The sequence below is a fragment of the Chanos chanos genome, chromosome 1, assembly GCF_902362185.1.
Source record: "Chanos chanos chromosome 1, fChaCha1.1, whole genome shotgun sequence".
NCBI classification, from domain to species: domain Eukaryota; kingdom Metazoa; phylum Chordata; class Actinopteri; order Gonorynchiformes; family Chanidae; genus Chanos; species Chanos chanos.
The window spans coordinates 6,876,164-6,891,614 of NC_044495.1; the positions used below are offsets into that span (position 1 = coordinate 6,876,164).

At 42.1% G+C, this 15,451-nt stretch overlaps 1 protein-coding gene across 1 annotated transcript; it reads right to left on the minus strand.

The window, feature by feature from the left end:
* Positions 1-1,397: 1,397 nt before the first annotated feature.
* On the minus strand, positions 1,398-15,180 carry lin52 (lin-52 DREAM MuvB core complex component). The gene is made up of 6 exons (XM_030783753.1): positions 15,162-15,180; positions 14,372-14,446; positions 14,040-14,077; positions 13,832-13,898; positions 13,508-13,591; positions 1,398-1,810 (listed from the first exon to the last, which is right to left on the minus strand). Exons 1-6 carry the CDS (start codon positions 15,178-15,180, stop codon positions 1,755-1,757), a joined length of 339 nt encoding a protein of 112 aa, XP_030639613.1. The 3' UTR covers positions 1,398-1,754.
* Between the last annotated feature and the right edge of the window lie 271 nt (positions 15,181-15,451).

Genomic DNA, 15,451 nt, shown 5'->3' on the forward strand with positions numbered 1-15,451 from the left:
CGGCAAGTCAAAGTGGCAAACAAACGCATATTTAAAAAACGTGATGGTTTAACCAGCACAATGAGCATTCCTAATTTGTCTGTAAACAAACGTAACAGGTAAATCTCTAACAACAAGTGTAACGTTATATAACAACACGTTTATATAACAAATGCGCTGATTTGTGAATACAATTCATTTTCTAATTTTGGGGCAGGAAGTCAATCAATGTGTACAGTACATGCTGAAAAAAAAAGGACTTCTTTTGAACCTCGTGTTCAAGTGAAGGCGGCAAAATGTTGACTACACATAACAAACCTTTACAATGTCTGTGTTGGAATTCTAACCACTTCTCCTGGACTGGGCTGAACTTTTACCCTTCTCCAACTGCAGGGCTTCGACTTAAGCTCTCTGTCTCTAATCTATCAGACTGGGAAGCTTTGACACACACCAAAACATACTGTCCTGTCTGGGTAGGGTTAGCTAAAATTGTGGAAACAAGTCTGTAACTGTAGAGAAGGGGTGAAGTTGAGTTTGTGTGGGACGCAGGGGGGTAGAGACCGACTTTGGTTCTGGGGGGTTCTGTGGTAGTGGCCTCCTCTGTCCGTGTGAATCGGAAAGACAATTAGGGGCTTATTAGTCACTGGGTTGGAGGGGGGGAAAGCATACCACTCCAGAGTTGGAGGGAGCAGGAGTGAACGCTCGCCAACCGCGGCCAGGGCCTCTACGACATCTCCAGCCGAGAACAGTCCAGGCTATTGTCTCACCTAATTATGCCGGCCAGGGCTGTCTTTGTTTCCCATTCTGCATGCCTGTCTGATTCCCTTTTCGCCCAGACCATTCACTCCAATGTCCCTGGAAGTGTGCTAATTAGAAAAGAAATGGTCCTAGTAATTATGTCAACTCTCGTTAACAGGGACGACAATGAGCAATATTATTTTTACGCAATGTTTTGTGTAGGGGGCCTCTCAACTTCCAATTCTCATTAAATGGGAGGGGAGGGGGGAGGGCAACATTGGTGTGCAGGCACTCTTATGTCAGGGACTCTTACATGTCCAGACCTAAAGAGGGCCATTCACAGAGGCAGTTTGTGAAGTGGTACAGGCATGAAGTTATTGCCCTAATTATAAGTTTGGACGCCCCTTTGTAAACTTTTGCATTACTGAGCTTGGTTACGACATATCTCCCCATAGGCTTCTCTCTTACAACCTGACTTCATTTTAGTGGTCCTCTTTCTAATGACAGTTTAAGTCTTGCTGTAAAAAAACAATAAGTGAACTTATGAGGATGATATTTCTACGCCACAAATAAAAATGCTAGCACAAAATACATCTCAGTGGTGTAGTTTGCACAGTGTGGTAAACAATTCAACAGACACACAGACACAAAATCCATTTGAAGTTGAAAGAATTTATTAAACATTTTGAGAGTGTTAAATTGCAAAGGAAGTAATGAGTACAAATAAAATGTAAAAATAAATACAGACTATAGATTTTCTATAAAGTAGTATCTTGAATTGAGTCCACTAGAAGATTTCGGTTATCAGTCACCTAAAATCTTAAATGAAACAACTGTTTGACAACAAATATATACATAACGTTGTAATCAAAACTGTCCTGACATTTACTCTGTATCTCTTTTTTTGTCTTATATTGGCAAAAGCACTTCAGTGAGATGACACTGTGCCAAGATCATTTTGAGTCAGTCACAATTTGTTATGAGCTCTTTCTTGTCTACTGAAGCTACAGCTCTCTCCTGGTCCTTCCTGCTGTCCTTTACTTTTTAGGTCTCTCCAGGATGTTTAGGAATTTTCCTCTTGTCATTTCTCTAGCTGAAATAAAAAAAAAAAAGAGAAAAATAAATTAGTGAAATCATGGGTCTTTTGTTTTTCATCATCTGTAACACACTGTTACTGAGTAGGAGCAGTAATGCAACTTTCCTTATCATTTTCCCCTTAGTGACTTGTAACGTTTTCTTAAAGGATTTCAGCAGCCTCAGAAGCATCTATGAAGGTGCTGGCATTTTAAATTTTGAATTAGCACAAAAAACTGTCCTTTATATTCAATCAGCATAAAAACATATTACAATCTACATGTCATCCGTAGATGCATAGCGTTTGGTCATTTTTGTCACAAACATCTGTCCATTTTTGGTTGAAAAGAAAACTCTCACTACATAACAATAAGACGAATAAGACGAGAGTTATACAGTCTGGATAACTGAGGGGCATGTGTCTGTGTTTTTCCCCACTGACAAACACACATATGATAACTTCAGTCTGGATTATGGATCAGTTCTCCACGTTCAGCTGAAACATTCTCTGAGAGTCTACAGAATTTAGGCACTTAGGTGCCCAGCCTCCGATTTCGAACTAAAAGAACAGAAATTCCAATCCCCCAGACCAGCACTGCATCACTGAACACAAAAAGCATTCAAAAGCTCCTAACAGCAAATATCGTGATGCACAAAGCTGAGTGGGATATCTGATGTATCCGGCATACAACAGGATCAGACAACACCCTACAACATTGACAGCTCCACAGATTCATCTGAAGGCTCTCTGTTAACAGAGTACACATATGAAGTTCATCTTTCAGGTGCTTTTCCATCAACAAACATTCCTTATTCCTTTATTCCTTACAGGAACGTCAACCTATGTGGCGGCTGGTGATTTTGGGACCCCTGAGGAAAGTTCATCCAGGTTCAGTGATTGCTCTTCCTTTCAGGTAATGAGAAGATCAAATTCTCTGTCCTCCTGTGCACTGAAGAGGTAAACCTCATCAAACTCATAAAAACTAGCTTAGTTTATCCATGGCAGGAAGAATCAATGCCAATGGGTTTCTTATACCCTCTCTCCATTATTGATGCTCTTAATGTAGCCTAAATCCAGTGGCAAATGAATCTTTGGTGAGGGCAAATTAAATTGCCCCCCCCTCCCCCCCTCAAAAAAACCTCAAGCAATTCTGTTTCTTGTAAAACAGGTGAGAAGTTGACCGTTTTCTAATCTTTGTAATGAAAGTATATTTGTGTATATGCCCTAAAAACCCACAAGTTTTATAGTTCTTTGGAGAGAAATAGAACTACATGGTACTCAAGATGAATAATCAATAAACTAGGAAAACTGTGCGTCGATATCCATTCGTAACTTCAATTTAAAGATAATGCTTGCATTTCATCAAGTTCTGGCACGGCTTTCCGGACATCATCTCTATATGATGTACAGCGATACATCTCCATATGGGATATGACCTGCTTCATCTTCCTCTGTGAAACATCTCCATCGTCTCTCTAACATAACTCCGGACCGTTGTGGCAGGCCGGCGTTTGGGAAGCTGGAGATGAGACAAGCACTGATGAGCTACTCGCTAGTGTGGGTGGCCAGGTTTTTTTTTGTTTTGTTTTTTTCCCTTTTTTTCCCCCCGGGGCCATGAAAGGTGCGTCGGGCACGCGGTGAAAGGGTTAGCCGTTTCCACCGCGGCCGGCTAATGAAAACGCGCGCGCGGCTGATTGTAATTTAAATGAGCTCTGTCGCGTAGAATGATAATGCTAGGCCCAAGCACCGGTCGCCTCACCTTGAGGTGTCCATCATTGGGTTAAACATGATGCTAATTGGATTTGGATTGATTCATTTTGCTTGGTGCTGTCTCATCAAATAAAAGCAAACAAAAATAACCACAGAGCTGTGAGGCATGGCCAAGGAGGGAAGAAAAAAAAAAGGGGGGGGGGCTTTGAAATGAAATGAAACCATCAGAATGAAGAGGAGTGCCCAATGAATTGAGATGACCCATAATTACCACTACCCAGATAACTTTTTTTTCATATTGGAGGAAACTGTGGACAATGAACTGAGTAAAAAAAAAAGGTTTTGTCTCAATACTGATGATGCACCTCTGACAAATGGAGATTTATTCTAAGGGTAATTACTTACTGGAATGTAATCAAAATATGAGGTCAGGTATCACCCTTTTAGGATATATGTGTCCCGTTGGTATTATCAACCTAAAATCGTGCATCGCAGAGTGGAGTGACAGAATAGTTCTTGTTCATCTGTTTAAATTCATATGTATTTCAATGGTTTTTATCTTTCTGGTTTTAAACAAATAAGAGATTAAAAAAAAAAAAAGGGAATAAACTGTTGGCTGGTGGGGATGTCAAAAGGCATGGAAATGGGAAATGCATGGGCAGTTTCACTGTGGACAGATTAGAGCTCCCACTTGTCTGTCCACTCTATACAAATCAAAGCTCTCTAATCCCAGATTTGTCTTGCTGATATCCCTGCTAACAGCTCGTTAAACGGACCAGTGGTTTCTGGAGGGGCTTACAAACAGGAGGAAACTTTGCCTCACTCACTCTCACACACTCAATCACTCTCTCTTTTTACTCTCTTTCCCCCACACACACACACTCTCTCTTTCTCTCTCTCACTCACTCTCTCTTTCTCTCTCTCTGCGCTCCCTCCTTTCCTCTGGTTGTCCAAAACAATATGGGATCCTGGCCCGCTTCAAGTCTCCTCTCCTGAGACTCCGACACGAGGGAGAGTCTCTCTGATCCACTCATTAATTAGATTTCCATTTATCCTCCATTTCCGTCGCTGAGCAAGTGAAATCATTTGCATGGAGTGGGTTAGATTAAAAGGGAAGGGTGGGGTGGGGTGGGGGAGTGGGTGAAGAGGTTCCAGCTAGCCAGGCTGTCCCCTTCTGTCGCTTAACACCAACCACGCCCCCTTCAGCACCACCAAACACACACACACGCACACACACACAAACGCTCGCGCACACGCACACGCACACCGGGTGTTCTCCTCTCTCACGCAGCACAACTGCTTGTGTTCTGTCACAGGCCGTGACAGATCAATACTGATTAGCAGGAGTTAGAGATTTGTTTAGTTGATTAGAAAGGTCAATTACTAATTCTGTACTTAGTTAATCAGCAACTTGTTCCAGCTGACATCCATACTAAATGACATTTTATGGATTCCAGAGACCATCTCGTCTCACTGTGGTTTTTATGAGCTGCTCATTAAAAACTGCAAACAGGCCAGTCACCAAAAAAAAAAAAAAAGTGAATGCTATAAAAAAGGAAAAGTCTGGTATGGGCGGTGGTGTATTTAATTTCAAAATATGAACTACTAACTGCTTAATTACATTTAAATGGAAATTAACAATTGACATGGAGGGTACGGGGGGGAGGGGACTCTCGTATAACGCTGTTATGTCTGTTTCTGTTTTCAGTCACACGCTTTTGGCCTTTAGAGAACACAGCTCACTCATTGAAGTGAGATGCCTCCTACAGAAACTAGGGGTGTGATGATTCATCGTAGCACGATACATCACGGTGCAAAAAACGCGACGGTACGCATCGCATACATCGGACGGTTCTGGTCGTCAGCTCTAATTGCATTTTTGTATTATCATCATCACTGAACATACATTTTATTTCAAATGTTTAGACAATACAATTACATACACACACCAAATATAACAAAACACTACATTACAATTCATCAGCGGTGGTAAATAAATAAACAAGATGAAAGTAGTCACCTGTATCATTATTTGTGTTACCAGTGCATAAAGTCACACATCACGCTTCCGGCGTTCCAATCCAGGCCTCACGTTTTACATGTTTCAGTCACAGACACAAAGAAGAGGTTTCAGCTACGTCAGCGTGAAGCGTAACGAGTGTGGCTGGAGCTGAGACTGAAACTGAGGATGCGGCATCCACCTTTAAATCAGAAATGTGGCAATATTTTGGCCTTACGATCATTCAACAGGAGAATGGCGACAAATTTAGCTGACAAAACGAAGACGGTACACGCTGTAGAAGAAAAATCGCCTACACTACTGCTAATACCACGAATATAACGCAGCATCTACAGTTCCACCGCAACGACAAACTCAGGTCAGGGGATGTGAGAAACAGAGTGCTTAAAGGCCAAATTTCTCTCTGAAAAAGTTTTGCATCTCCGTTGCCTCATGCATGTGCAAGAGCTCAAGATATCACCGGATCCATAGGAGTGTTTGTCGCTAAAGACACGAGACCATTCTCAGCAGTTGACGACGCAAGATTTCGCCTACGACTTAAGACGCTAGAGCCCAAATACAACATCCCATCACGCCCCCGCACTTTAGTCAGTCTGTACAACGAAGCAAAAACCAAAGTGACAGAAATTCTGAAAAGTGTGGAGAGTTAGCTCATTAACTTGTGTCTAAATTTGAGTGTTGGGTGGTGCAATTTTCAGTATTTCATATGAACGTAATTCAGACAGACCCAATCAATTTAATATTCATTTATGTTTGGAGACTATGTATTTTTGTCTAGCTTTCAAAGAACTCCTCCTAGGATCAAGCTGTCATGACTTTTGGTTTAATGGTACAAAAAGACAATAGTTCAGCATTATTAATACAAATCCATTGTTGTCATTCCATTGTAAATTCAATTGATTTTCTTACAAATATCGTGGAAGAATCGAACCGTAAACATAGTATTGCGAATCGAATCGAACCATGAGCTGAGTGTATCGTTACATCCGTAACACAAACTCTCCTATAGACACAAAGTAATACAAGGGGAATATGTTTATTCTCTTCCCTAAACACACTTATTCTGTAATTCCTAATCACTGGGCTAAATCCTAATCTCATTCCCCCAAAGGATCTCCAAACTTCACTTCCCATCTCTCTGCTGGGTTATATGATTTATATGACATTCTATCTCATGGATAAATTTGATTTTTTTAGATAAGTCATGAACCAACAAATGAAAATATGTTAACTACGCTAACTACTTAAAATGCACAGTTAGAGCCTTACAGATAAACCATGATATTTTCAGCATGGAATCCGCTAGAACTAAAACATTTTAAAAGTTGTAAATCTGACTCTAAGGTCTAAAATCAAAACCTCTATATGACACAGTGCTATGAGATCTTTTGGGTTGTTACTGGTACTGTAGTCTCATGGATGAGGTTTGGCAGTCTTCTCTGTCCTAAGGTACTAGAGGTGATCAATGGGAAGCCACCCCATTAGAGCGCAGCCTCGTGCGAGATGGATACCTCTTAACCTTCGAGAGAAAACGAGTCCCTGGGTTAACTGGAATCCCATCTCCTAAACCTGACTGCCCCAATTCGCTTTCATTAAGAGTCAAACACACTAATCGTACCCCTGTTGCGCATCACAAAGTGCCACTTGGCTATTAGGCCGAGTAATCTTTATTTAATGGATTTAACATCCATTCTCACTGCTGTGGTCCCAGGAGATTGGGGAGGAACACAGAGAGGATATGACACACACACATCCCCACACACACATACATACACACACACACACACACACACACACACGCACCCACACACACACAACCCCTTCCATTAATTTCTATACCCCACCCCCTTGCCCCATACAAAACCCACATCTTCGTCCCAGCCTTGGAAAACGCTCTCACACACACACACACACACACCTGACGCTCGTGTTTGTGTTCAAAATTCAATTACCCACTTATTGATACTTCACAGGGATATTTAAGATGCAGACACGGAGAGTGATTTCCCCAGGGAGCCACTGCTTCCTCTTAATGTCCCAGCGCAGAAGCCCCCCACCGCCCCCCCACCCCACTCCAACCATGTCTCTTTCTCTCTCTCTCCCCTCTACCACGAATCATTACACTCACTCACGTACACTCACACACACATATACACACACACACACACACACACGTACACGTGCGCGGATGCAAACATCACACTGTCACCGCCCATTCTTGTTCAAGAGGTGTCCTTATTAATAGGCAATCAGTCAAAACTCATTCATTAAAAACCCTAAAAGGTTCCACACAGGCACTATGATTAGCTGGGAAAGAAAATCCAATGAATTCCTAATGTATTTATGGAAATGAGGTGTCGTCTCTGATCTGTTCACTGAGTCAGTAGGCAGGCCAGAGGAGGCTCTCTCTCTCTGTGTGTGTGTGTGTGTGTGTGTGTGTTGGATTCCCTAATTCGCCTTGCAAAACAGTTGCAAAGATTAGCTGTGCTATCGGAGAGATTGTATATATGTCTTTCAATCCAATATTTTGAGGTATCAAAAAAGTCAAGGTTTTATTGTTATTGCTGCTTTTTTTTTTAAATACTGTAATTTTATTAGCTATTGCATCAGTGCATAGTAAAACACCATGCATGTTTAAGCAACACGCTGAAAGTAACCAGCGTTTCGTTCTTGCTTTGCTTACACATAAACACACTTCAGGTTCCTCCACCATGTGTCCTCTCTCACACATGTGTAAAACATAAGCAATACAGTGATGTCCAGATCACAAGTCAAACGGGTTTGGTCAACAAAAATACAAGTGTCCACGAAAAATGGTATGTGTCTGTGTGTATATGTATATATTATGACTAAGATCAGCACCAAAAACCCAGCAAATAAGCCATCAAGACCTTGTTTTGGTCACCTCTTTTCTAGAGCAATGTCTTGTGTGCACATTTTTGTTGAATTGTGGCACTTAAATGACTGATTACTGGAACTCATAGGTTTGACAGTCTCTTAACCTTGATTTAGGGAAATGGGGGGAAAAAAAAATAAAAATCAGTGTTTTATTAGTGCGGTCATGCCTCCACGGACCAGCAGATCCAATGATACAATGTCACTTAACATCCAACCCAGCACTGTTCTACCGCCTGCGAGTCTGTGCTGGGTTGCACAGCACCAAACACAGTGGATGCTGGTGGGAAAAGAGGAAGGTGCATGTTGGAGAAGACATGACGAGCAAGAGTAGAAGGAGGAGGAGAGGAGAAGACGAACAGGAGCGGAGTGGAGGAGAAGAGCTTTCACCCTGTGCGAGCTGTCAGCCAGCGGCACTTCATAAGGTCTCCACGCCCCCCCCACCCCCCCGCCGCCCTGCGGTAAGCTGTCTCTGATGGATTGATGACGGCACGTTACTACAGTAAGGTGGTATCGGAGCAATCATATTCAGCCTCACAGTGAACTTAATAGAGATGAGATTGATCTAGGGGGAAGGGGGGTGGGGGGGGCATGAATGCTGGAACCATTAGCGGTAGATGGCTTTGACCTTCAGGTTTTCTTACAGGTGCTGGAGACGGGATGTGGAGGTCGAACCGTTTCGGGCATCTGTTCTCGTATGTTTCCATAAGACCGCTTGTCCTAATGTGTATATCTCGTTTTAAGTCTTCTGCAGAACGCTCGTGCAGAAGGAATTGGTTTCGTTTCCCTAGATCTGCCTGTCTAAAGTTGGTTGATTGGGTTTTTATGCCACAGCAGAAGAAAAAAAAATGCAAACCGTGCAATAGCTGAATGAGAGACGTTTTACAGAGAGGGAGTGGATCTCCACACCCTCCGATTTTTAACACCCAGCATATTGAATGCGCATTTAACAAAAACACCAAAGAGCAAATGCAGCCAAGAGCTCTGAGCGCATCCATGGACACCTCTATGAGTAAAGTGTCGTCTGGGTTCAGTAAAATGAAACTGAACACATGGGCACATGACAAAAAAGACGAGCAGAAGCTGGAGACGGTCTGAAAACACTTCGTATAATAAGGGTCTTTGTTTACAGGAAAACGTATTATTATTTTTTTTTGAGCAACCAAATTCATCTGAAGCCCACTGCTGTCCGGTCTGAGTGTTTCAGGATCAGATGAGAGAGTATCAAATGGAAAGCCTTGCATTGTGTTCGCCATTATGCAGAAATCTCATGCAGCGGGTGTGGATTAACCATTAGGCGTGTTAGAGTGGTCTTACCCCCCCAAAAAAACCAGCTAGAGCACCAGCAGCAGTATCATCAGCTGTGCCCGGGGCCCTTTCCCTAAGGACCACTTTCCATTCAATTATCTTCAATAACAGCACTTATCAGAGCAGTCACTGGCCCCGGGGGACGACAGGGGCCTGATAGCCACGCTCAGCGGCCCACGACAGCCACATTCATCATGGGAAGGAGCAGCTGGTACTGTGTTTATGTGTGCATGTGTGTGTGTGTGAGTGTGTATGTGTGGGAGGGGAGGGGGTGACTGGTAGGCACGCGTCAAAGCCCCCGCGAAACAGGGCTGATCAGCATCACTCTGCTAAAAGAGGAGGGGCTTGTGTCCCAGGGGGGAGACAGGTCTGACACACGCCCTAGTATCGCAGATAAACACAAATACATGCAAACGCTCTCACATTCACACTCACACACACCCACACACCTCAAGCAGGGCACGTGTTACATGTACAAAAGCCCTAACAAAGCAACCCCCTCCCTTCATGCCTTCCCAGCTGCCACTTCATCAGTGCTGCTCCTCCTCCGATAAGAACCAAACCCAACAACTTAACACAAGGCACTGGACGTGCACTTTTATATTTACACAAACGCTGGATGGGTATGTTCACAGAACCACCAATACGCTGAAATGCCAACATTATTGTCTTTAGACGTCTAATTCTTTTACATTGTTTCACATGTGTTGCTTGAAGGGGAGGCCCATTTTAACAACTAACTCTGTGGTTTTAAATTGCCGACAATATTGTTGGATGCGTTACTTTAGCAAACCGTTATTTCCCGGTGATTTGTGTTGCTGAGGTTTTCGAGAAACTTTTGTTGGCTGACTGAGCAGAAATAACTGCACATCAACTGTAAAAGGCCAAGTGTAAAAGTTGCCGCGCTTCCTCCAATGACTGAAAGCAGTCTGGACAAGATTAGACACCATACAGACAACCTGACACTGTCAAGACCTAGATCCGCTTATCTTTTCTTTTCATTAACCCATGTGGACATTTGGGCGAAAAAAAAATTCATTTGAAAATTCACCGTCGACACAACCACCAGCGTTAACGACAACGGTAAATCAATGCAGATTTGAGTGCATTTTAGGTGGTTACAGGAAATGAGCATTTCTGATGAAAAACTCCTTCCCTAATGAACTGTCCAGGGTGATGACAAATGCCCAGGAAAGTGTTATAGTTACTCCATACGTCACAAACAGTGAACTCCCCCTTTAAGACGTATCCTCCAAACCTGAGTTAGCAAACTTTGTCGAAATGACGTGCACTGAGAATTCATGCTCGACATCAGAGCGACATTAAGACATCGGCAGAAAGATTTCATACCAGTCGTGGTGTCACATTATCATCTGATGCATACGCAGATGATGTGGTAGCGTGAGGCGTTTGCTCGTCCTCCAAGACAAACAGGGCACAGTGGTTGATAACCTTCCCCGTGCGGCTGAGTTTTCACTGCCTGATTGTCTTATCCCCATTAACCTGCTGGCGACTTTAATGGTCAAGGCGTCCAAGAGGGCACAGTAAATCTCCCCCCCCCCCCCCCCCCCATCCCGCCCGGCGCTCCCGTCTCCCATTTAGCGGCTCATTTTAAAGGCGCTGAGGAGCCAAAGAACCGTGATGAAAAAGCAGGTGAGATTTACAAGCCTTCCCTTGACAGCCGGGAAAAGGAGGAAAATTAAACCACAGCGCATTAAACAGACAGAGAGAGAGAGCGAGAGAGAGAGAGAGAGAGAGAGAGAGAGAGAGAGCATTAAACGCCGCTCTGAGATGTATAACAATCATAATTTCTTACTCTCACGTGCGCCGTGAAGCGGAGCTGAGGGGGACCAGTTCACGGTCTGCTCTGCGTAAACGGTAAAGAGATCACCTGTATGCATGTCATTCCATACTGAAGACGCGTATGATTCACCTTTAAAAGGCCTACACTCTTACATATTTCTCAGAGGGAAACACAAGCTGATAAACTAATCCACTCTCGTCTGTTAAAGCGTGTGAGACCAGCTACCACAGGAGTAGTCAATCAGGAGTTAGCTATATACCTTTCCAACAACAGAACCAAAAACTAGTTTGGTCAAATCTTTCTCTCAAATCTTAATCTTTCACATTCTTCCTTAAAATAGACCATGATAAATTTTCAACCACAGACAACGATACTTGTTGCATGCCCAAGTGCCAAAAAAAACCCCTTGATTTCATTTACCCTAAAATCCTAGAAAAATGTTGCCTATTTAGATGGCAGGAATGATCCTGTTCTTTAACTACAGGTCTAAAATAACTGACCTTAGATTAGACGCATTTTGGAGAATCCATCAACTGCACTAATCTGTGCTTTAATAATTCAAAAGCAGAGTGGGACATGTCATGTAGACACAACACACACACAGACATACACACACACACAAGCCTGAATACAGTCTGCAAAACATTTCTGGTAGCCATCTAAGACTTTGTCAACAGGACTAGCCTATTATTTCACTCATTACTTGCTGGGGGCAATTTAACATTCATTTAAATCATATTTTTTCCCTCAGACTTGACAAATCATGTTTGGCATAATCCTGCCCTGAATGAGCCCACTTTAATCAGGCTCTTGTGATGGAATTTTACAAATCAGCAGTCAACTCTCGGGGCAGCCTCCCTTTCAGCCACCAGCTTCTCCTCCTTCTCCTCGCCACCTCCACATACTCTCTGTGCTATCTCCCCATACTTCACCACAAATCCAACAGAGGCATCCTCACTTTACAGCGTGTGTGTGTGTGTGTGTGTGTGTGTGAAGGTAGACATTTTTGCTTGACGTCATGAGTGCAACTGTTTAATGCAACAGAACAGGACAGGCACTCTACAGAGATTTTTACTCACTTATGATAATGGAGGTATTGCTACTGTGCAGAGCACGGCAAAAGCATTCGTTTCATTCGTTTAAGAGAAAGTGAGCTCAGAGTCACATGAAGTACCTCTGGGCTAGTCTAAGGACAGCTAGAGCGTATGATCCACTGAACGCTTTCTCTGTCCTCATTTTGGCATTATGCCAGAGCTTCGCTCATCTAGCAGTTAGGTAAGTGTGTGTCATCTTCTTCTAAAAAAAAAAAAACCCCAAAAAAACAAGAGCACTCCGGGGCATTCACCTAATCCCCGAGGTCTGGATTATGAACATGGATCAAGACATGTTCCATTTCAAAACCACTGGACCCCGCTCCACTTTAGATCCACAGGACATTTGAATATTTGTAATGGAGTAGGCTGGGAGAGTGACCTGCAGTTGTAAGGCCAGGGTATATTCATGTTCTGGAATAGAAGTGTACTTTGCTTCGAGAAATATCAAAATATGACGCGACAGTGAATATTAGGCCTGAAATATCCATATCAGGCTGATCTTACAGACATAGGTGATTATTTAATTTTCACAAACCATATCTAAATATGAGATCAATCTAATCATTACTATGACACTACCAAAGTTGATCATTTCTGGACTGGAAATTACGGTGAGCAGCACCACCTAGAGGTCACAGAAGGAATTCCAGTCCACAGTTAATACCTTGCTCCCCATTCTAATCACATTTGGGCTATTTCCAAAAATAACTGCTAAGGCAAAACTAGAGACAGGTATTACACAGTGAATGTAATATGATGCATTGTGACACCCTTGACCTAATATGGAACAAGTTTCACAATACCACCAATATTCACTTCTACAATAGCACTCAGGTACAGGGGGATGAGGCTCAAGTTAACCATGAACTCAAAGTGACACTCACATTCTTCAAGGCCCAGCTGATAGGCAAGGTTCTGCAACCCTTTGATTTTCTCCATTAGGTTAGCTGTGGTCAGACTCCCAAGTTCTGTTAAAGAGAATTGTAGAAACCAATGTTATGATTGGTTTTATGCAGGACTTGTTCTATATTTGATTAAATTTTTAAAATGACAGGTAATAACAATGGCTAGTTTTTCTTTATGAATACATTCTAAAACCATACAGTACATTCTGGTATAATAAGCCATACTCATGAATTATGTAGGAAACTGATTTCAGTTAATTTAAGATGTATCAGATACGGCTGTCTTTGAAAAAAACGCTGTACCTTTCAACATTTCAATGTCTTCTGATTCTAATTCAGCCATCCACTTGGGAGGAGAATTAGTAATGGGCTGCAGCAAGAAACAAAAAAGGTTTACTTGCATTCATTGATTTTGAAAATATTCTGACTTTAAAAACGATGCTGTAAACATGAAAAGAAAAAGAAAGAAAGAAAGAAAGAAAGAAAGAAAGACAGAAAGAAAACCACTCACATTTTTAAATGAGGCAGCAAACTCTGAAACCCCTGGTACTGTTGACAAATTGAAATGTCTTTATGAGGAGGGTTTCACACATGGGGTCGATTCTATAAGTATCACAGTTAAGTTTATGAATTAAAGTGTCATGAAGTTGTCTGTTAGGAGTTATCATTGTGCACCTGTGGTTTTCTACTAATTACAATGGTTTCTACAAAGACATAAGATTTGTTATTATTGTAAAGTCGATCCAACAGTTTCAAAGAAGTCAATTCCTCCTCGCCTCCTTGATATATAACAGTTATGGACAATATGAGCGCTAGGCGTGATTACTGTAGCAAATCACTTACACTGCTCTGGCCATAGGTCAGGCGATGCTCTGTCAAGTTTTTCAAAACTTAACAGGGAAGATTCAAAATCATCACCTGTTTAAAAGAACATTTATACACGTTAACTTATATCTGAATCCTCATGCTGTGAAACCAAGCTAGAGTTTCCCATTCCCAATGCACCACTTGATTTTCCTTACTGTACAATGACGTCAGAGTAGTAGCAAACAGTGGTACCAGAGAACTGAAAACACCATAAAAATACTGCTGACAAAGCACCGTCAGTCGGTAACGCCAAGCTGCTGTCATTGAGGTCGCATATTCTACCAAGGTAATTAAGTTATCTTTCCTAAGAACAATGCTGGTTGGCGCATTTAGTTCGCGCAACACTAACGTTATACCCTCCTGTTTGTTGCATTAAAAGCATAATAAAACAATAAACGTGAACATACTGTCTTTTTAAATTAATCTAAAATATAAATGCATCTAAACCTGAAAACAAACGACTTCTGGCAGCAGTTTTCATAAGAATTTAATACATAAAACAGGAGCTGTGTGGCTAGCTCGCTAAAAACTACTGACGTTAGCTGGCTGACCACCCAGATAAAAACAGCTGAGTGATGTCGACAGTCCCGGGCGTTAGCTGTCCAAAACTAATAAAGCTACTCAACATTCCCAAAATATACGGCCTTTAACTGTATGTGTTACAATCTAAAATTCAACTATAATTTTAAACGGAGACTTCATACGCTTCGGCTCCGAATTTACGGTGAACAAACGACAAACACCAGAAGACGGAATTAAAATTTACCTCCATTCGGAGACGCCATCTTAACAACAGTACACGTGACGTTCGGCAGCCAATAGTTAGATGCTACTCGAGGATTGACGTTACTGCGTCATACAATCTAAATGAAGTAATACACTGGGTGTTGTCAACGTCTGCTTATTTTTACTACTCGCCTCAAGACGTAATAATATGATTTTAACCCACCATTCTACATGATTACAAACGGACAATAGTTAGCTAAAACTGTTCAACAAAACGATACATCAGAAAAGGTCTATCATAACGGTGCTGTAAATTTGTTGAACCTTGAA

Excerpts from the sequence above, each read along its gene's own strand:
- lin52 (XM_030783753.1), bottom strand. Across the intron at positions 14,078-14,371 it reads TGACCTATGGCCAGAGCAGT|TACCAGGGGTTTCAGAGTTT; the intron begins GTAAGTGATTTG and ends ATTTGTCAACAG. Across the intron at positions 13,899-14,039 it reads TTGCTGCCTCATTTAAAAAT|CCCATTACTAATTCTCCTCC; the intron begins GTGAGTGGTTTT and ends TTCTTGCTGCAG.